We start from the raw sequence: 20,303 nt of genomic DNA, 5'->3' as shown, positions 1-20,303 counted from the left end.
ACTGGGGTTGAGGTTCAAATATTGACTAGCTCTTTTCTCTCTGACCACTACCAGAGATACACGGTTGTCTGTGCCTTTAATTTAACCCTTTCTAATCAATGGCAAGGACCAAGTACATTAGCAGTATAATGAGAGTGGTTAAGAGTTCAGGCTATGGCATCAACCAGACCTGGATTTGTATCCCACCTGGAACATAGGTTAGCTTTGTGATCTTGGAAAATAACTTAACCTCTCTATGCCTCAGTTTATTCATCTGTAGAATGGGACTAGTAATAAAACCTGTCCATTTGTATTGCTTAGGGATTAAGTTACATGATGTATTTAAAGCACTTGGCATACTTCCTAGAACATAATAAATGTTCAATAAATACTAGCTATTATTATTATCATTGTAGCCATTGTCATCATCATCATCATTGTTATATGCCTTACGCTTTCTAAAGCTACCTTTGCTCAGGATCTCATCCTTTCCAACCTCCTTGGGGATTTCTCTCTCCTGTATCTTCAGCCTTCCATACATATTGACTCCTTCCTATCAGCTTCTCATTTCTTGAATCTCTACTGTTGTACACTCTATCTCCTTCTAGTTACAGCCCCGCCTTACTCCTCACCTTCACAGCTAAACTTATTAAAATAATTGTCTACATTCAGTGTCTTTTCATTCTCACTTCTCATTCACTCTTCAAACCTGTAGTCAGCTAGTTTATCCACCCCCCTCCCAATTAAAATTAATCTCTCCAAAGTCACCAGCAACTAACTTATTGCCATACCCAGTGTGTACCTTTCAGTCTTCATCTTATTTGACCCCTGGGACCATTAACCACTACCTCTTCTTCAATATCCTTTCTTTTCTAGTTTTCCTTCTATATCTATAGCCATTTTTCCTCAGTCTCCTGTGCCAGCTTATTTTCCTTTGTCCATGTTGTAAATATTGTTGTTTCTCAAGGTTTTCTCCTTCTCCCTCTTTTCTTACTTGAAATGATCTCTCCAAATGACTTCTTCCATGCTCTTGGCTTTAGCTATCACCTACAGACAACTACAAAATCTACCTCTCTTCTAAGGTAAACATCTTCAACTGGCTACTAAGTAATCCTAACCTAGAAATTTCACAGAAAGGTCAACATAGCCAGAACTGACCTTTCTCATTTTAATTGTATTTACCCTAGGTTCTCCTTGATTTTATTCCTTCTATCTTTATTTATGTTTATTACTTATTTTACTTTGTTGTTTACTTTTCCTTATTTTTGCTTTTTTCCTAAATTACTATTAATTTTATTTTCCCCTTGTTAATTTGAAATTTTTACTTTAGTTTTCCAGTCCATTAATAGTTGCATTTCCTTTTCCTGTTAAATTTTCAGCCATATATAACTCAACTATTTCAACATGTCCTTAAACTGAACCTCTTCCTCAACCCCTCTCACCCCCTTATTATCATCCAATTATGCATCTGCCTGCGTTCTCTTGACAGATGGCATTATTATTTGTCAGGTTGTCCAGGTGAAAAACCTGCAGTCATTCTAGATATTTGCCTGTTCTTCGTCCTCCGTCATGTTGCTTAGGTGTGTCCTCTTTTCTATAAAACCCTTCTCTAAGCTCAAGCCCTCAGTATTTTTCTCTGCTATTTCAGTTATCCAAGTTGTTTTCCATGTTTTTTGTCATCTTGCTTCCCACCAGTTCATCTCCCATCTCAGTTTAAACTCCTTGTTGTTTTGCGTTGATATCTTTGGTCATACTTTTTTTTTTTTTTGCCTGGAATGCCCTCTCCTCACCTCAATCTCATTTCAGCCCAACTCTTGCTCATTCTTTAAGACTAAGCAAAACCATTCTCATCCACCTCCAAAAACATTTCTCTATACAACACACCACTACAATAATTTCCTCTGTTTATGGCCCCACTGTATCTTGTATACAACTTTATTATAGTGCCTGTTGGTACTTACTTGCTTCATCTCTTCTTAGTAGACTGGCCTTCTTTAAAACAGAGACTATACCTTATTCATGACAGTATTCCCTGGGTCTGTCACATATAGCCATCAATACATGTTAAATATGCTTAGGAGGAACCTGTAGTGGCATTAATATTTCAAAGCACAAAAAAGTACAGCTGGCTATGAAGGGAAGGCAATTGGGAAATGAGATTTATTTCTTAGTGAAAAGAAAATGACACAAGTGGAGTCAATAATCATTTCATATATATTTTTTCTAAAATTTTGATATATTCTCTTTTCTCCACTGAACAGAATAATTTAATTTTTCCCCCTCTTTAGCATTCAAGTGTTTCACTGTCTTAAGCATGAAGGAACAGGTGGCAGGACACTGCTAGTAGATGGATTCTATGCAGCAGAACAGGTACTTCAGAAGGCACCTGAGGAATTTGAACTCCTCAGCAATGTGCCATTGAAGCATGAATATATTGAAAATGTTGGAGAATGTCACAACCACATGATTGGGGTAGGGCCAGTCTTAAATATCTACCCGTGGAATAAAGAGCTCTATATGATCAGGTGAGTACCAAAGAACTATCTCTCAGTGTAATGTATTTGTCAGATATTAGTCTTCTAATGTAATGAAAATTCCTAATATCCTATGTCTGTCACATTTTAATATTGCTATTGTATAGCTTTCTATTAGTACAATTTCCATTCTTATTATAATTCCCATGGAATAATGAATAGGCCAACAGACAAGGAATGCTAGATTGGAGGGGGCAGATATTTCACATAGCATTTAAAAAGGAAAACATTTTAAAACAAAAAACAGTTATTAAATTGTGCTCAGTCACCAAATAGCTAAGGGTACCCAAAGGCATGATAACAACAACATTTGACTGTTGCCCAGATTTATGCAAATCTCCTGACCTGTGTATATCCAATAGTCTACTAGATATTGCCACCTAGTATCTTGTAGGATCATAAAGCACAGTTTATTCAAAACTGAACTCATCATCTCCACTCATTTCAAGCCTTCTCCTTCACACCGAATTGTGAGGATAAAAATAAATTGTTGCCCCTGTCTTTGCCCCTGGATTGTAGTAGGAACTACATAAATACTAAATCACTTCCCTGGGATAAGCTCCACTGGAAAACTCTCCCTCAGTCATTCTTATATCTCAATTGCCAAGAACAATGAGTAGGTGCTCAATATTTTCCCCAACATTTTATTACGAACATTTTTCATAATACAGAAAAGTTGAAAAGCATTTACAAGAAAACTCATATACCCACCACCTAGATTCTACCATTGAGATATTACTATACTTACTTTATTACCTATCTATCCATCTTTCTATCCCTCTGTTTATCTATCAATTAATCTTATTTTTGATATATTGGAAAGTACATTGCAGATATGAGTATATGTCCCCCTAATGTACTTCAACATTTAGAACCTTAAGTCTAAAGTTCAGTATTTCTTTACAGATCTTTAATTTTGATATAAAATATACATACAGTGATGTTATAAATATTGAATATACACTTGCTGAGTTTTGAAAAATGCATACACCTATGTAACCCAAACCCCTATCAAGATATCGAATATTACCATCACTACAGAAAGTAACTTTATTCCCCTTCTCAGTCCAACCCTGCACAAACACTGAGAGGAAAGCCCTGTTTTGATTTTTTACCACCATAGATTAGTTTTGCCTGTTCTAGAAATTCATATCATGGAACAAATCCATTCTTTTATGAATAAACACCTGGGCTGTTTCCTGTTTGGGGTTATTATGAATAAAGCTTCCATGAATGTTCATGTAAAAGTATCTTTGTAGATATGTGTTTTCATTTCACTCAGATAAATACCTAAGAATGGAACTGCTGGATCATAGAGTAGATGACTTTTTAGTTTCATTAGCAACTGCCAGAACTTTTACTAAAGTACTTGTTCCATTTTACATGGACATCAACAGTGTATGAAAGTTGTACCCACTCCACATCCTTGTTAATACTTGGTGGTGTCAGTCTTATTAATTTTAGCCATTATAGTGGGTATCTCCTTGGGGTTCTAATTTGCATTTTTTGGTGACTGATGATGTTGAGCATCTTTCCATGTGCATGTTGACCATTCATATATTTTCTTTTGCTAAGTATCTAGTTAGATCTTTTGCCCATTTTTTCACTGGACTGTCTTTTCATTATTGAGTTGTAGGAGTTCTTTATATACCCTGGTTACCAGTTCTTACCTGATATGTTTTAGGAATATTTTCTTCTAGTCTGTGGCTTACCTATTTATTTTTTTAACCGTGATGTTTGATAAGCAGAAAATTTTAATTTTAATGAAATGTAGTTGATCAGTTTTTTCCTTAATGATCATTGAATCTGTGACCTGCATAAGAAATCTTTGACTACCCCCATGACATAATGATATTCTCCTATGTTTTCTAAGGGTGTTATGGTATTATCTTTTACATCTAAGTCAGTGATCTATCTCAAACTAATTTTTTACATGTTGTGAGGTAAAGGTAGAAGTTCCTGTTATACACGTGGATACTCAGGTGTTATAGCACCACTTGTTGAAAAGACCTTCCTTTCCCCCATTGGATTACCTTTGCAACTCTGTCAAAAATCAAATGACCATATAAATGTGAGTTTGTTTCTGGACCCTCTGTTTGGTTCCATTATCTATTTGTGGATCTTTATGACAGCTCCACACAGTCTTGGCTATTGCAGGTTTATAGTAATTCTTGAAGTCAGGTAATATGTTTGTCAACTTTGTTATTTTTCAAGATTATTTTGGATATTCTAGGTCAGGGGTCTACACACTTTTCTGTAAAGGGCCAAATAGTAAATATTTTAGGCCTTGTAGGCCGTATGGTCTCTATTGCAACTACTCAATACTGTGTGGAAGCACAACAGCAGCCATAGACAATACGTAAATGAATGGGTGTAGCTGTGTTCCAATAAAACATTATTTACAAAAACAGGCAGGAGGCTGGGTTTGGCCCACAGACCATAGTTTGCCAGCCTTAGTTCTAGGTTCTTTATATTTTCATATAAATTTTAAAATCAGCTTTTCAATGTTTAGGAAAAAGCCTGTTAGGATTATGATTGAGATTGCTTTGAATCTATAGATCATTTTGGTGAGAACTGACAAACTAACAGCTTTGAGTCTACCAATCCATGAACCTGATCTTTCTATATATTCGGTCTTATTTAATTTCTCTCATCAGTGTTTTATATTATTGAAGATAGAGATCTTGTATATCTTTTGTTTATTTTATTTCTAAGTATTTTTATATTTTGATGGTATTATAAAATAAAATTTTAATAATTTCCAATTGTTTGCTGCCATTATATAAAAACAATTTATTTCTCTTTAAATTAGCATTTTATTCTATAGCTCTGCTAAAGTCATTCATAAGTCCTGAGAAGTTTTTATTTTTTTAGGTTTCTTGGAATTTTCTATAGAGACAATCGTGTTGTAGGGACAGTTTTATTCTTTCCTTTCCAATCTATATGCTTATTTATTTGTTTTTCTTATCTTGTTGCATTGGTTAGCACTCCACTATTATGTTAAATAAGAGTGGCAAGAACAGACATCTTTAGGATGAAAGTGTTCACTATTTTGCCATGTATGACATTAGCTGTAAGGGTTTAGTGATGTCTTTTATCAGATTAAGGAATTTCCCTTCCAAGTTTGCTGAGAGTTTTTTTTTAACCATAAATGGGTATTACATTTTGATAAATGTTTTATCTTCATTTATCAATTGAAATAATCATACTATTTTTCTTCTTTATTCTGTTAATATGGCAAATTACATTAATTTATTTTCAAATGTTAAACCAACCTTGCACTCCTAGGATAAACTGTACTTGATCATAATTTATTACTATATACACACACACACACACACACATATATATGTATATGTTTGTGTGTGCATGTGTATGGACCCAGTCAAGAGATAGATACTACATGGTAGGTTAAACAGGGAAAGTTTAATATAAAGAATTAGGAACTAGGATAAAAGAGTGACTACGAGATATGAGGAAATTAATGTATATAATATTCTTTCAGAGCAGCTACAGTATCATTGCATTTTAAACACAATGCTTTGCCATCTAATTTGATAACAAAATAATCCATACTCCTCTGTGCCTTAAACACATGACACTTAAGTCCACTTTTCTCTTTTGTTGTTCCAACATTATGGGTATGCACTGGTAATAAAAAAATTTTTTAATATTATGGAATGACAGTATGTAACATTCAAAATGCTGGTAGTAATAACTGTATCACCACAATTTGTAATGTGCTGAGCAGTGGTGCAAAATGATGAGAGCACCACATATGTCTCTGTTGCTACTACTCAACTCTGCCCTTGTAGTATGGAAGCCACCATAGACATATAAGTGAATACATGTGGCCATGTTCCAATAAAACTCTGTTTCTGGACACTGAAAGTTGAAATTCGTATAATTTTCATGCATCACAAAATTAAAAAAAAAGATATGAGGACATTCATTATAGTACCCTAGGGCTGAGGCAGAGTATCCAAGGAAGAATAAGCATGGAAGAGGTTCAGACCCGGAAGAAAGAGTGGTTCAGCCACCTGATATCAGAGAAGTTTGCTGATTTAGCCAGGCAGGAGCTGGTCTAGAGTTGCTGAGCAAACAATAGGCCACCCTTCCAGAGTACAGGCAGGCAGGGGAGCAGGCAATCAGCAACTGGTGGTGTGAGTGTGCAACGGAAGCCTAGGTGCCAGTGAAAGCATGCAATCTAGGTGCTCTTAAGTCTTCCTGCTTTCACTGGCACTCAGACTTCCTTTCAGTGTGTGATCCCACAGAACACAGCAGGCCTCCTGCAGGTCATTCAGGGGCTCTGGTTTACTATGTTGAGAGGGCTGTGGAAAGGTTGTCACCAGGATGAGGCTGCAAGGTGGCATAGGGACCGTGTCCTGGGCCCTGAGGGCTGGTGCCACCTGATGCCCTCACACCCACACAGCAGAGACCTGGCTAGGGCCAGAAATAGCAAGAGAACGTCTTTCTCCTGCAGTGTCCCTCCAAAGCCAGCTACTGAGAAAATTTAATGTTGTACTCGCTATAAAGGAAAAATGCTAAAAGGAATTCTTAAATCAAGAACATGTATTGTATGTAAGGATGCATTCAGAACTGAGAAGCAATAAATTGGAAGCTGACACATATACATAGCTGCTTTCAGCTTAATAATATCATGTTGAGAAGTTTTGCATCTAGGTTCAAGAGGGATATTGGTTGACAGTTTTCTTGTTTTGTAATGACTTTGTAAAACTCTGGTTTACCAAAGAGTTTGTGTGGTATTAGTGCTATTTCCACCTTAAATGTTTGTTAGAATTTACTAGGGAAACTGTCTGGGAATGGAGTTTATTTTATGAGAAAGTTTTGGATATTAAATTCAATTTTTTATGTATATATAGAGCTAGTAAGATTTTTGTTTCCTCTACTGGTTCTTTCAAGAAATCTGTACATTTTATCTAAGTTGTCAATTTTATCTAAGTTGTCAATTTTTTTTAATCTAAGTTGTCAGTTTTCAATTTTTTTATCTAAGTTGTCATAAAGTCATTCATAATATTCTCTTATTCTTTTCATATAATGTCTATCGTCTCTGTAATGATGATTCTTGGTATCAGTAATTTTAGCTCTCTTTTTTTCTTGTTTAGTCCAGCTAAACGTTTACCAATTTTGTTTGTCCTTTCCAAGAGCCACCGTATTGCTTTGTTAATTCTCCCTATCGTTTGTTTCTATTTTATTGATTTATGTTATCTTCATTATTCCTTTATTTTTACATACTTTTGGTTTAATTTATTCTCATTTTTCTAGTCCCCCAAGGTAGAACCTTAGATCATTGATATTATACATTTAGTCTTTTTTAATATAATCATTAAAAACTATGTTTGTACCTCTAAGCCTTTTTACCTGCATCCTACAGATATTGATGTTTTATTTTCATGATAATTAAGTACAAAATATTTTCTGATTTTGCTTATGTGTTCTTTCTTTAACCATGTTATTTTGTATTCTGTGTCCTCTCTGATTTTTTTTAAACATCTTTATTGAAGTATAATTGCCTTACAATGGTGTGTTAGCTTCTGCTTTATAACAAAGTGAATCAGTTATACATATACAATATGTTCCCATTTCTCTTCCCTCTTGCATCTCCCTCCCTCCCACCCTCCCCATCCCACCCCTCTAGGTGGTCACAAAGCACCGAGCTGATCTCCCTGTGCTATGCGGCTGCTTCCCACTAGTTATCTATTTTACATTTGGTAGTGTATATATGTCCATGACACTCTCTTACCCTGTCACATCTCACCCCACCCCCTCCCCATATCCTCAAGTCCATTCTCTAGTAGGTCTGTGTCTTTATTCCCGTCTTGCCACTAGGTTCTTCATGGCCTTTTTTTTTTTTCCCCTTAGATTCCGTATATATGTGTTAGCATACTGTATTTGTTTTTCTCTTTCTGACTTACTTCACTCTGTATGACAGACTCTAACTCCATCCACCTCATTACAAATACCTCCATTTCATTTCTTTTTATGGCTGAGTAATATTCCATTGTATATATGTGCCACATCTGCTTTATCCATTCATCTGTCGATGGACATTTAGGTTGCTTCCATGTCCTGGCTATTGTAAATAGAGCTGCAATGAACATTTTGGTACATGACTCTTTTTGACCTATGGTTTTCTCAGGGTATATGCCCAGTAGTGGGATTGCTGGGTCGTATGGTAGTTCTATTTGTAGTTTTTTAAGGAACCTCCATACTGTTCTCCATAGTGGCTGTATCAATTTACATTCCCACCAACAGTGCAAGAGTGTTCCCTTTCCTCCACACCCTCTCCAGCATTTATTGTTTCTAGATTTTTTGATGATGACTAATTATTCCGTCAGCCACTGAGAAAACAACATTAAAATATCCAAATAATATGGTGATTTTGTCTATTTCTCCCTTTAATTCCATCAGTTCTTGCTTCATGTTTTTTGAGTATCTGTTATTAAGCACATACTCATTTATGATTTTTATGTCTTTCTGATGAAACAACCTTTTGTCATAAAATGTCCCTCTTTAACTTTGTTTTGAAGTCTATTTTATCTGAAATTAATATAGCCACTCCAACCTTCTTATACTTACACTTTGCATGCTATTTAATTTTCTATCTTCTTTTTCTAACTTATCTATGTTTTTGTATTTAAATAAATGGCATATACGTACTTCAGTCTTGCTTTTTTATCCAGTCTGACAATCTTTTTTAATTGGGATATTAAGTGCATTAACATTTTTTAAACCTTTAAAACATTTAAAAAGTTATTTGTATACCATAAAATTAATATGTTTTAAGTATATAATTCAGTGATTGTTATTGTATTTACAAAGTCATGTAACCATCATCACAATCCAGTTTTTGACATTTCTGTCAACCCAAAATGTTCCCTCCTGCCCTTTAAGCAGTGACTCCCCCATTCCCTCATCCCCACCCCATCCCATCACAGCCCCTGGCAATCACTTATCAACTTTCTGTCTGTATGGATTTGCCTATTCTGGACATTTTCTGTAAATGGAATCATACAATACATAGTCTTTTGTGTTAGCTCTCTTTCACTCACTTAGCATAATGATTTCAAAGTTCATCCATGCTGTAATATGTATCTGTTTAATTGATGAATAGTATTCCTTTACATATATCACATTTTGTTTATATATTCAACAGTAATGAACATTTGGATTATTTCTAGTTTGGGGCTATTCCAGATAATGTTGCTATGAACATTTGCATACAAGTCTTTATGTAGACATGTTTTTTTCATTTCTCTTGGGTAGATTTCTAAGAATGCAATTGCTGGTTCATATGGTAACTCTGCATTTATCCCTTTGAGGAACTGCTAAACTGTTTTCCACACTGGATGTACCAGTTAACATCCCTGCCAGTAATGTATGAGGCCTTCAGTTTCTCTACATCCTCACCAGCATTTGTTATTATCTGTCTTTGATTATAGCCATCCTAGTGGGTGTGAAGTAGTATCTCACTGTGGTTTTGATTTGCATTTCCCTGATGATTAACGATGTTGAACATCTTTTCATTTGTTCTTTCATTTTGCTTCTTGGCCATTTGTACATCTTCTTTAGTCAAATCTTCTGTTGATTTTTAAATTGTATCATTTGTCTTTTTTTTTCTTCCAGTTTCATTGAAATGTAATTGACATACAGTGCTGTATAAGTTTAAGGTGTGCAACATAATGATTTGACTTACATACATCATGAAATGATTATCACAGTAAGTTTAGTGAACATCCATCATCTCATATAGATACAACATTAAAGAAATAAAAAAATATTTTTTCCTTGTGATGAGAACTCAGGATTTACTCTCTTAACAATTTTAATGTATAACATACAACAATGTTAATTATATTTATCATGTTGTACATTACATCCCTAGTAATTTTTTATCTTACAGTTGGAAGTTTATACCTTTTGATCATCTTCATCCAATTCCCCCTCCCCCCTCCACCCTCTGCCTCTGGTAACCACAAATCAACAGTGTTAATTATATTTATCATGTTGTACATTACATCCCTAGTAATTTTTTATCTTACAGTTGGAAGTTTATACCTTTTGATCATCTTCATCCAATTCCCCCTCCCCCCTCCACCCTCTGCCTCTGGTAACCACAAATCTGATCTCTTTTTCTGAGAGTTTGTTTGTTTGTTTGTTTTTGAAGTATAATTGACCTACAACACTATGTTAGTTCCTGGTGCACAACATAGTGATTCGATATTTCTATACATTTCATACCGATCACCATGATAAGTCTACTTACCATCTGTCACCATACAAAGTTATTACATAATTATTCATTATACTCCCCACACTGTACATTTCATACCCATGACTCACTTGTTTTGTAACTGGAAGTTTGTACTTCTTAATGCCCCTCAGCTATTTCTCTCATCCCCCTTCCCCTCTCCCATCTGGCAACCACCTGTTTGTTCTCTGTATCTTTGACTCTGTTTCTCTTTTGTTTGGCTTGTTCATTTGTTTTATTTTTAAATTCCACATGTAAGTGCTATCATATGGTATTTGTCTTTCTCTGTCTGACTTATTTCACTTAGGACAATGCCCTCTACGTCCATCCATGTTGTCACAAATGGCAAGATTTTCATTCTTTTTTATGGCTGAGGAATATTCCAGTGTGTGTGTGTGTGTGTGTGTGTGTGTGTGTGTGTGTGTGTGTGACATCTTCTTTATCCACTCACCTATTGATGGGGCCTAAGTTGCTTTCATATCATGGCTACTGTAAACAATGCTGCAGTGAACATAGGGGTGCACATATCTTTTCAATTTAGTGTTTTTGTTTTCTTCATATACATACCCAGGAGTAGAATTGCTGGATCATATGGTAGTTCTATTTTTAATTTTTTGAGGAAATTTTCTACTGTTTTCCATAGTGACTGCACCAATTTACATTCCCACCAACAGTGCACGAGGGTTCCCTTTTTTCCACATTCTTTCCAACACTTGTTGTTATCTTTTTGATGATAGCCATTCTGATAAGTGTGAAGTGATCTCTGTGTTTCTATACACTAACAATGAACAATCAAAAAGAGAAATTAAGAAAGCAATCCCATTTATAATTGCATCATAAAGAATAAAATACCTAACAATAAATCTAATCAAGGAGGTAAAAGACATGTACCCAGAAAACTACAAGACACTGATGAAAGAAATTGAAGATAATACAAATTGATGGAAAGATATACCATGCTCATGGCTTAGAAGAATTAATATTGTTAAAATGTCCATACTACCCAAGGCAATCTAAAGATTCAATGCAATCCCTATCAAAATACCAATGACATTTTTCACAGAACTAGAACTATAATTATACAATTTGTATGGAAACACAGAAGACCCTGAACAGCCAAAACAATTTTGAGAAAGAACATCAAAGCTGGAGGTGTCACGCTCCTTGATTTTAAAGTGTACTACAAAGCTACAATAATCAAAGCAGTATGGTACTGTCATGAAAACAGACAAATAGACCCATGGAACATAATAGAGAGCCCAGAAATAAACCCATGCACTTATGGTCAATTAATCTATGACAAAGGATGCAGAATATACAATGGGGAAAAGACAGCCTTTTCAATAAATGATGTTGGGAAAACTGGACAGCTACATGCAAAAGAATCAAACTGGACTACTCTTTCACACCATATATAAAAATAAATTCAAAATGGAGTAAAGACTTAAATATAAGACCTGAAACCACAAAACTTCTAGGAGAAAACATAGGAAGTATGCTCTTTGACATTGGTCTTAGCAATTTTTTTCAATATATCTCCTCAGGGAAGGGAAACAAAAGCAAAAATAAACAAATTGGACTACATCAAACTACAAAGCTTTTACATAGCAAAGGAAGCTGTCAGTAAAATGAAAAGGCAGCCTACTGAACGGGAGAAGGTATTTGCAAATGATACATCTGTTAAGAGTTAATATCCAAAATATATAAATAGCTCATACGACTTAACATCAAAAAACAACTCAATTTAAAAATGAGCAGAGTACCTGAGTAGACATTTTTCCAAAGAAGACATACAGATGGCCAGCAGGCACAGGAAATGCTGTTCAACATCACTAATCATCAGGGAAATGCAAATCATTTGAATTCTTGTTGGTGAGTTTTATGAGTTCTTTAAATATTCTGGATACAAGTTCCTTATTGGATATGTCATTTACAATTATTTTTCTCCCAGCATGTGGCTTGTCTTTTTACTCCCCTGTGTTCTTTTGTTGTGCTAGAGTTTTAAATTTTGATGATAACCAAATTATCTATTTTTTCATTGCTTGTGTTTTTCTGTCTTGTATCTAAGAAGGCTTTGCCTAAACTAACGTCATGAAGATTTACTCCTGTGATCTATTCAAAGAGTTTTATAGTTTTAGCTCTTACATTTAGCTCTCTGATCCATTTTTTAGTTAATTTTTGTTTATGGTGTGAATTAAGGGTCCAACGTTGTTCTTTTCCTTGTGGGTGTTCAGTTGTCCCAACACTGTTGTTGAAGAGATTATATCCTTTCCCCTATTGAATGGTCTTTGCACCCTTATTGATAATCAACCAAATATATATATTATTTTTAATCTTTTGTTTTCTTTTTGCCTGATCATTTTTTTTTCTGTTCCTCCTTACCTACCTTCTTATGGATTATTTTAATACATGTTTTGAATTATACTTTAATTTATGCACCATGTAAACATTTTTTCTGGGAGCTTTCAAGATTTTATGTTTGATTTGCAGCAATTTGTCTGTGATATTCCTAGGTGTGGTTCTCTTTATTTTCTTCCAAATGGGAATTCTCTGAGCATCTTGAATCTATAAATTTATGTCTTTCACCAAATTTTGATCATTATTTCTTCAAAAATTTTTTCTGCCCCCTTTTCTCTCTTCTTTTCTGGAACTCCAGTTACACACATGTCAGACCTTTTGATATTGTCCCACAGGTCCCTGATGTTTTGTTCATTTTCTTTTCAAAAATTTTTTAAATCTTTTCTTCAGATAGATCAAATGAAATTAGCCAGTTTTCAAATTCACAAACTCTTATCTGTCAGCATCATTCTGTTGTTAAGTCCATGTAGTAAATGTTTTAATTCAGATGTTGTATTATTCAGTTCTAAAATTTACATGTGGTTCTTTTTTATAGTTTCTTTTTTTTTTGCGGAGAGTTTCTATCCCTTCATTACAAGCATATTTTTCTTTACCCTATTGCATGTAGTGATAATAGCGGCTTTAAAAATGTTGTCTGATAATTCCAACATCTGAGATATATAAGGGCTGACGTTTTTTGATTGTCTTTTTCCTTTGATAATAGTTCACATTTTCCTGGTCCTTGTTACATTGAATAATATTGAATTGAATTCTGAAGAATGTGAATATTATGTTATTCGGACTCTAGATTATATTTCTCTAAAGAATGTTGATTTGGGTTTTTTTTTAGTAGGCAATCAATTTAATTGTGCTCAGATTTCAAACTCCGTTCTTTGATAGTTCAAACTTCAGTTATTTTAGCTCTAGATGTAATGCTGGGAGTTTCTCTTGCACATGTGAAATTCAGGGGTAATCCACATATTTGGGTAGAGCTTATAAAGTTTTGTGCTCCTCTTCTCTGATTCTCTCCTTTCCAGGTTTTCCTCTTCACCTTCTGGTGGCAGTGGATTCCCCAAACTCTGTCGTTTGGTTCTTCAGGACAGAAAGACTGAGAGATTTATTTTGGGGTTTTAACTGCCCTGTATGGTGAAGGCTGTAGCATACCCTCAGGCTAGATGCCATGAAAATGGGAAACTCACCCAGTACAGTTTCTTTCTTTCCTCCCCTCCAATATCTGCCTCTACAGTACCTTTGGATAGTTGGTTTTTGTATTTTGTCCAGAGTTTTAAATTGTCACCTATGAGAGGAACAGGTTGATGTAATAGGAGTTTACTTAGCCATTATCAGAAGCAGAACACAGTGCTCAATATTTTTTAATAAAATAAAAATATAGCATGCTTAGGCATTCCCTGGCAATTCAGTGGTTAGGACTCCATGCTTTCACTGCCACGGCCTGGGTTCAATCCCTTGTTGGGGAACTAAGATCCTGCAAGCTGCATGGCATGGCTATATATATATGGCATGCTCTGTATATAAGTAAGCTTTTTCTATAAATGAGACATTATAATAGGTGCAATACCTATTCACATTTTAAACCTTATTAAAAACATTTTAGAGCAAGGGGTATTAAAATGCAAATATTTTGGTACAACTACTTACCTATCCTTCAGCCGTTATTATTCAAAGCTTAGTCTAATCCTGTCCTCCAAGTCTGAGTATAACTTACTGTGAAGACTTTCATGGTTTCTAGGCTCATTTTTGTGGCTTGAGATAGTTAACTAGCATTTTAGCTAACATTATTGACCACCTATGTGTCAAGCACGGTGTTAGTTCATAATATATAATACTTCATATAATCCTGATAACCATATAAGGAAGTTATTATTATTCTCAGTTTTCTGATGGGGAAATTGAGGCTCAAGGTGATCAAATGTTTCTCTAAGATCACACATCTGAACTGGGATTGTAACAGTGATCTGTCAGAGTACAGTGCCCATCAAATGCATCTTCCATTCAATCACTGAGCTCTCTGTACTTGGAAAATCTTTAATTTTCTGTCAACTAATAAGAGGAATAGTTTCATTAGGACTCTCTAGATATTCTTGTCAGATAAGTATCTGCTTTATTTGCTTTCCTCTACTTCCAGGGCTTTCTTGCATCATATCAAAGCAGAAAAAAAAAAACAAACAGAAAAATTATGCAATAATATAATGACATCACTTTGTGCAAAAGTCCAGAAGTCATCTTATTCTAAATATAAAAAAATTGCAAATCCATTTTACTGTAATAAACTTTTCCTGCTGCTTCTTGCTATCAGCCTTAGAAAACAACATCATCTAATATAATATAAATAGTGAATACTAGATCTCATGTGACCTTGGACAAATCTTATCTTTATGTTCCTTATCTATAAAGTAAGATAATAATTAATAGCTGTGCTACTTACCTCACAGGGTTATCAGATAGAGGGTCAATGAGATTGTGTATATGAAAACACTTATAAACTTCAAATCTCTATTTGAAGTCAAGAGATCACAATTATGATGTGTAAAAAGTTGACCTTATGAACCAGCATACACAGGAATTAGATCATTGTTCTGCTCTCTGGTACAAACAATGAGTTAAAGTATTATGGAGACCTGATTTCAAAACCACTCTGCTATTTATAAACTCTGTGGCAGGTTTAACCTAAGTTTCAGTTGCTGCACATGTGAAAGGAGGCTAATACCAACCTTCCCTTCTGGGGTGATGAAAGGATTAAATGAAATAATATTTGACGAAGTGCCTAACACAGCACTGAGGGCTTCTGGAAGTGACAGTGAGTGTCAAGACCCTGGTGAAAACTATGCTTCCTCACCCATTTTTCCCTATGCGCACGGCTCCTTGAAGCCTGGGATGAAGGACTATTATATGCATTCTTTCATTTGATTTTCACAATAGCTGTATGAGGTCAGCTAAGCAGATGTTGTTATGCTCATTTTTATATGTGAGAAAACTAAGAGTATTGGCTCTGATTGTGCCATGTACTATCTAACACTAATGAATACTGTATGATGTCCAAAAAAGGTACCATTAAATGTTCTTTTCTCTTTTAAAAGAATAGCTTTGGCAGTGTCTATTAAAGCTGAGCATATACATACCCTATAACCCAGCAATTCCATTCTTAAAATTTATATCAAACATAGATGAATATATATATATTCACCAAAAGACAAGTAATAGAATGTTCATATCAGCACTATTTGTTTTCTGTTTCCAGTTTTATTGAACTATAATTGACATATAGCATTGGTATTAGATTAAGGTATACAACATAATGTGTTGATTGATATATGTACATGTTGTGAAATGATTACCACAATAGTTAACATCTATTACCACTTAGTTACAGTTTTTTTATTTCTTGTGATGAGAACTTTTAAGATCTACTCTATTAGCAACTTTCAAATATACAGTGCAGTATTATTAACTAATTAGTCACCATAGTGTACATTAGGCCTTATCTTTTAACTGGGAGTTTGTACCTTTTGAGCACCTTCACCCATTTCACCCACCCCACAACCCCACCTCTGGCAACCACCAATCTGTTCTCAGTTTCTATGGGTCCAGTGTTTTTATTCCACATATAAGTGGAATCATACGGTATTTGTCTTTCTCTGTCTGACTTATTTCACTTAGCGTAATACCCTCAAGGTCCATCCATGTTGTCACAAATGGCAATATTTCATTCTTTTTATGGCTGAGTAGTATTCCAGTGTGTGTGTGTGTGTGTGTGTGTGTGTGTGTGTGTGTGTTACCACATCTTCTTTATCCATTCATCTGTCATGGTTACATAGGTTATTTCCATGTCTTGGCTATCAGAAATAATGCTACAGTTAACATGGGGGTGCAGATATCTCTTTGAGATAGTGATTTCACTTCCTTCAGATATGTGACCAAAAGTGGAATTTCTGGATCACATGGTAGTTCTATTCTTCAGTTTTTGAGGGACCTCCATACTGTTTTCGATAGTAACTACACCAATTTACATTCCCACCAACAGTGTACAAGGGTTTCCTTTCTTCCACATCCTCACCAACAATTGTTATCTCTTGTCTTTTTGATAATAGCCATTCTGATAGGTGTGAGGATATAGCTCATTGTGGTTATGATTTGCATTTCTCTGATGATTACTGATGTTGAGCACATTTTCATGTACCTGTTGTCCGTTTATATGTCTTTGGAAAAAATGTCTATTCAAGTCCTCTTCCCACTTTTTAATTCAAGTCCTCTTCCCACTTTTTAAGGGTTTTTTTTTTGCCATTGAGTTGTATGAGTTCTATATATATTTTGCATATTAACCCCTTATCAGATATATGATTTGCAAATATTTTCTCCTATTCTGTAAGTGGCCTTTTCATTTTATTGATGATTTCCTTTGCTGTGGGGAAGCTTTTTAGTTTGAGGTAGTCTCATTTCTTTATTTTTTATTTTGTCACCTTTGCTTTATTTGTCAAAACAAAAAATCGTCACCAAAACCAATGTGAAGGAGCATACACCCTATATTTTCTTCTAGGAGTTTTATGGTGTCAGGTCTTACATTCAAGTCTTTAATCCATTCTGAATTGATATTTATGTATGGCATAACATAGGAGACCAGTGCAGTTGTTTTGCATGTGGCTGTCCAGTTTTCTCAACACCATTTATTGAAGAAACTTCTTTCCCCATTGAGGATTCTTGCTTCCCTTGTCAAATATTAGTTGACCATATATATGCATGGGCTTATTTCTGGACTCTCAATTCTGTTCCATTAGTCTATGTGTGTGGTTTTATGTGAGTACCATACTGTTTTGATATGATTGCTTTGTAATATAGTTTGAAATCAGAAAGTTTGATGCCTCCAGCTTTGTTCCTCTTTCTCAAGATGTTTTTGCTATTCTGGGTCTTTTGTAGTTCCACACAAATTTTTAAATTGCTTTTTCTATTTTTCTGGAAAATGCCATTGGAATCCTGATAGGGATTACATTGGATCTGTAGATTGCTTTGGGTATTATGAACATGTTAACAATATTATTCCATAAGCATGGAATATCTTTCCATTTATTTGTGTCATCTTCAATTTCTTTCATGAATGTCTTATAGGTTTCAGTGTACAGATCTTTCACCTCCTTGGTTAGATTTATTCCTAGGTATTTTATTCTTTTTGATACAATTGTAAATGGGATTGTTATCTTAATTTCCCTTTCTGATAGTTTGTTGTTAGGGCATAGAAATGAAACTGATTTCTGCATGTTGATTTTATATTTTGCAGTTTAATTTATTAATTCTAACAGTTTTTTGGTGTAGTCTTTAGGGTTTCTATATATAATATCACGTAGTCTGCAAATATAGACAGCTTTACTTCTTCCTTTTCAACTTGCATTCCTTTTATTTCTTTTTCTTGTCTGATTTCTGTGCCTAGGACTTCCAGTACTATGTTAAATGAAAGTGGTGAGAGTGGGCATCCTTGTCTTGTTCCCGATCTTAGAGGAAATGCTTTCAGCTTTTCAGAGTTGAGTATGATGTTGGCTGTAGGTTTGTCATATATGGCCTTTATTATGTCTAGGTATGTTCCCTCTATACTCACTTTGTTAAGAGTTATTATCATGAATGGATGTTGGATTTTGTCATATGCTTTTTCTGCATTTATCGAGATGATCATGATTTTTAGCCTTCATTTTGTTAATATGGTATATCATATTAATTTATAGATGTTGAACCATTCTTGCATCCCTGGAATGAATCCCACTTGATCATGGTGTATGATCCTTTTAATGGACTGTTGAATTTGCTTTGCTAATATATTTTGAAGATATTTGCTTCTATATTCATCCATGATATTGGCCTATAGTTTTCTTTTCTTGTAGTGTCCTTATCGGTTTTGGTATCAGGGTAATGATGGCCTCATTAAATGAGTTTGGAAGTGTTCCTCCTCTTCAAATTTTTGGAAGATTTTGAGAAGGACTGGTATTAATTTGTCTGTAAATATTTGGTGGAATTCACCAGTGAAGCCATCAGGTCATAGACTTTTCTTTGTTGGGAGGTTTTTGATTACTGATTTAATCTCCTTACTAGTAATTGGTCTGTTCAGATTTTCTGTTTCTTCATGATTCAGTCTTGGTTGGTTGTATGTTTCTAGGAATTTTTATCCATTTCTTCTAGGTTGCCCAAGTTGTTGATGTATAATTATTCATAGTAGTCTCTTATTGTCATTTGTATTTCTGTGCTATCAGTTGTAATATCTCCCCTTTCATTTATAATTTTATTTGAGTCCTCTCTTTTCTTGGTAAATCTAGTTATAGGTCTTGTCTATTTTGTTTATCTTCTTAAAAAAACAGCTTTTAGTTTCATTGATCTTTTCTGTTGTCTTATTCATCTCTATTTCATTTATTTCTGCTCTCATCTTTGTTATTTTCTTCCTTCTACTAACTTTGGGCTTTATTCCATGAGATGTAACGTTACGTTGTTTATTTGAGATCTTTCTTATTTCTTAATGTAGGTGTTTATTGCCATGAACTTCCCTCTTAGAGCTGCTTTTGCTGCATCCCATAAGTTTTGGTGTGTTATATTTCCATTTTCATTTGTCTTAAGATATTTTTTATTTCTCTTTTGATTTCTTCTTTGACCCATTGGTTGTTCAGTAACATGTTGTTTAATCTTCACATATTTGTGAACTTTCCAGTTTTCTCCTTGTAATTGATTTCTAGATTCATACCATTGTAATTGGGAAAAGTAGTTTGATATAATTTCTATCTTCTTAAATTTGTTGAGACCTGTTTTGTGGCCTAGCATGTGATCTGTCATGGAGGATATTCCATGTGCACTTGGAAAAAATGTGTATTATGCTGCTTTTGGATGGAATGTTCTATATACATATATATATATATATATATATATATATATATATATATATATATATGTCCATTTGGTCTAATGTATCATTTAAGGCCACTGTTTCCTTACTGATTTTCTGTCTGGATGATCTGTCCATTGAAGTAAGTATGGTGATGATAAACTTCCCTACTGTTATTGTGTTATTGTCAATTTCTCCCTTTATGTCTGTTAATGTTTGCTTTATGTATTTAGGTGCTATTAAATTCAGTGCATAAATATTTACAAATCTTATATCCTCTTTTTGGATTGACCTCATTATCATTAAATTA

At 34.4% G+C, this 20,303-nt stretch overlaps 1 protein-coding gene across 3 annotated transcripts in view; it reads left to right on the top strand.

Annotated features, from left to right (window-relative positions):
- TMLHE (trimethyllysine hydroxylase, epsilon) overlaps window positions 1-20,303 on the top strand; it is a 59,982-nt gene that overhangs the window by 35,021 nt on the left and 4,658 nt on the right. For 2 of the 3 annotated variants that reach the window (XM_057539115.1, XM_057539113.1), the window contains one exon: window positions 2,268-2,504. The exons of the other annotated variant lie outside the window; for it this stretch is intronic. In XM_057539115.1, the coding sequence (XP_057395098.1) occupies window positions 2,268-2,504 (237 nt within the window). The remainder of the gene's footprint in view (window positions 1-2,267; window positions 2,505-20,303) is intronic. 3 annotated transcript variants of the gene reach the window in all.

Source organism: Balaenoptera acutorostrata, chromosome X, assembly GCF_949987535.1.
Source record: "Balaenoptera acutorostrata chromosome X, mBalAcu1.1, whole genome shotgun sequence".
Classification (NCBI taxonomy): Eukaryota; Metazoa; Chordata; class Mammalia; order Artiodactyla; family Balaenopteridae; genus Balaenoptera; species Balaenoptera acutorostrata.
This window is presented reverse-complemented; position numbering and strand designations above follow the sequence as displayed.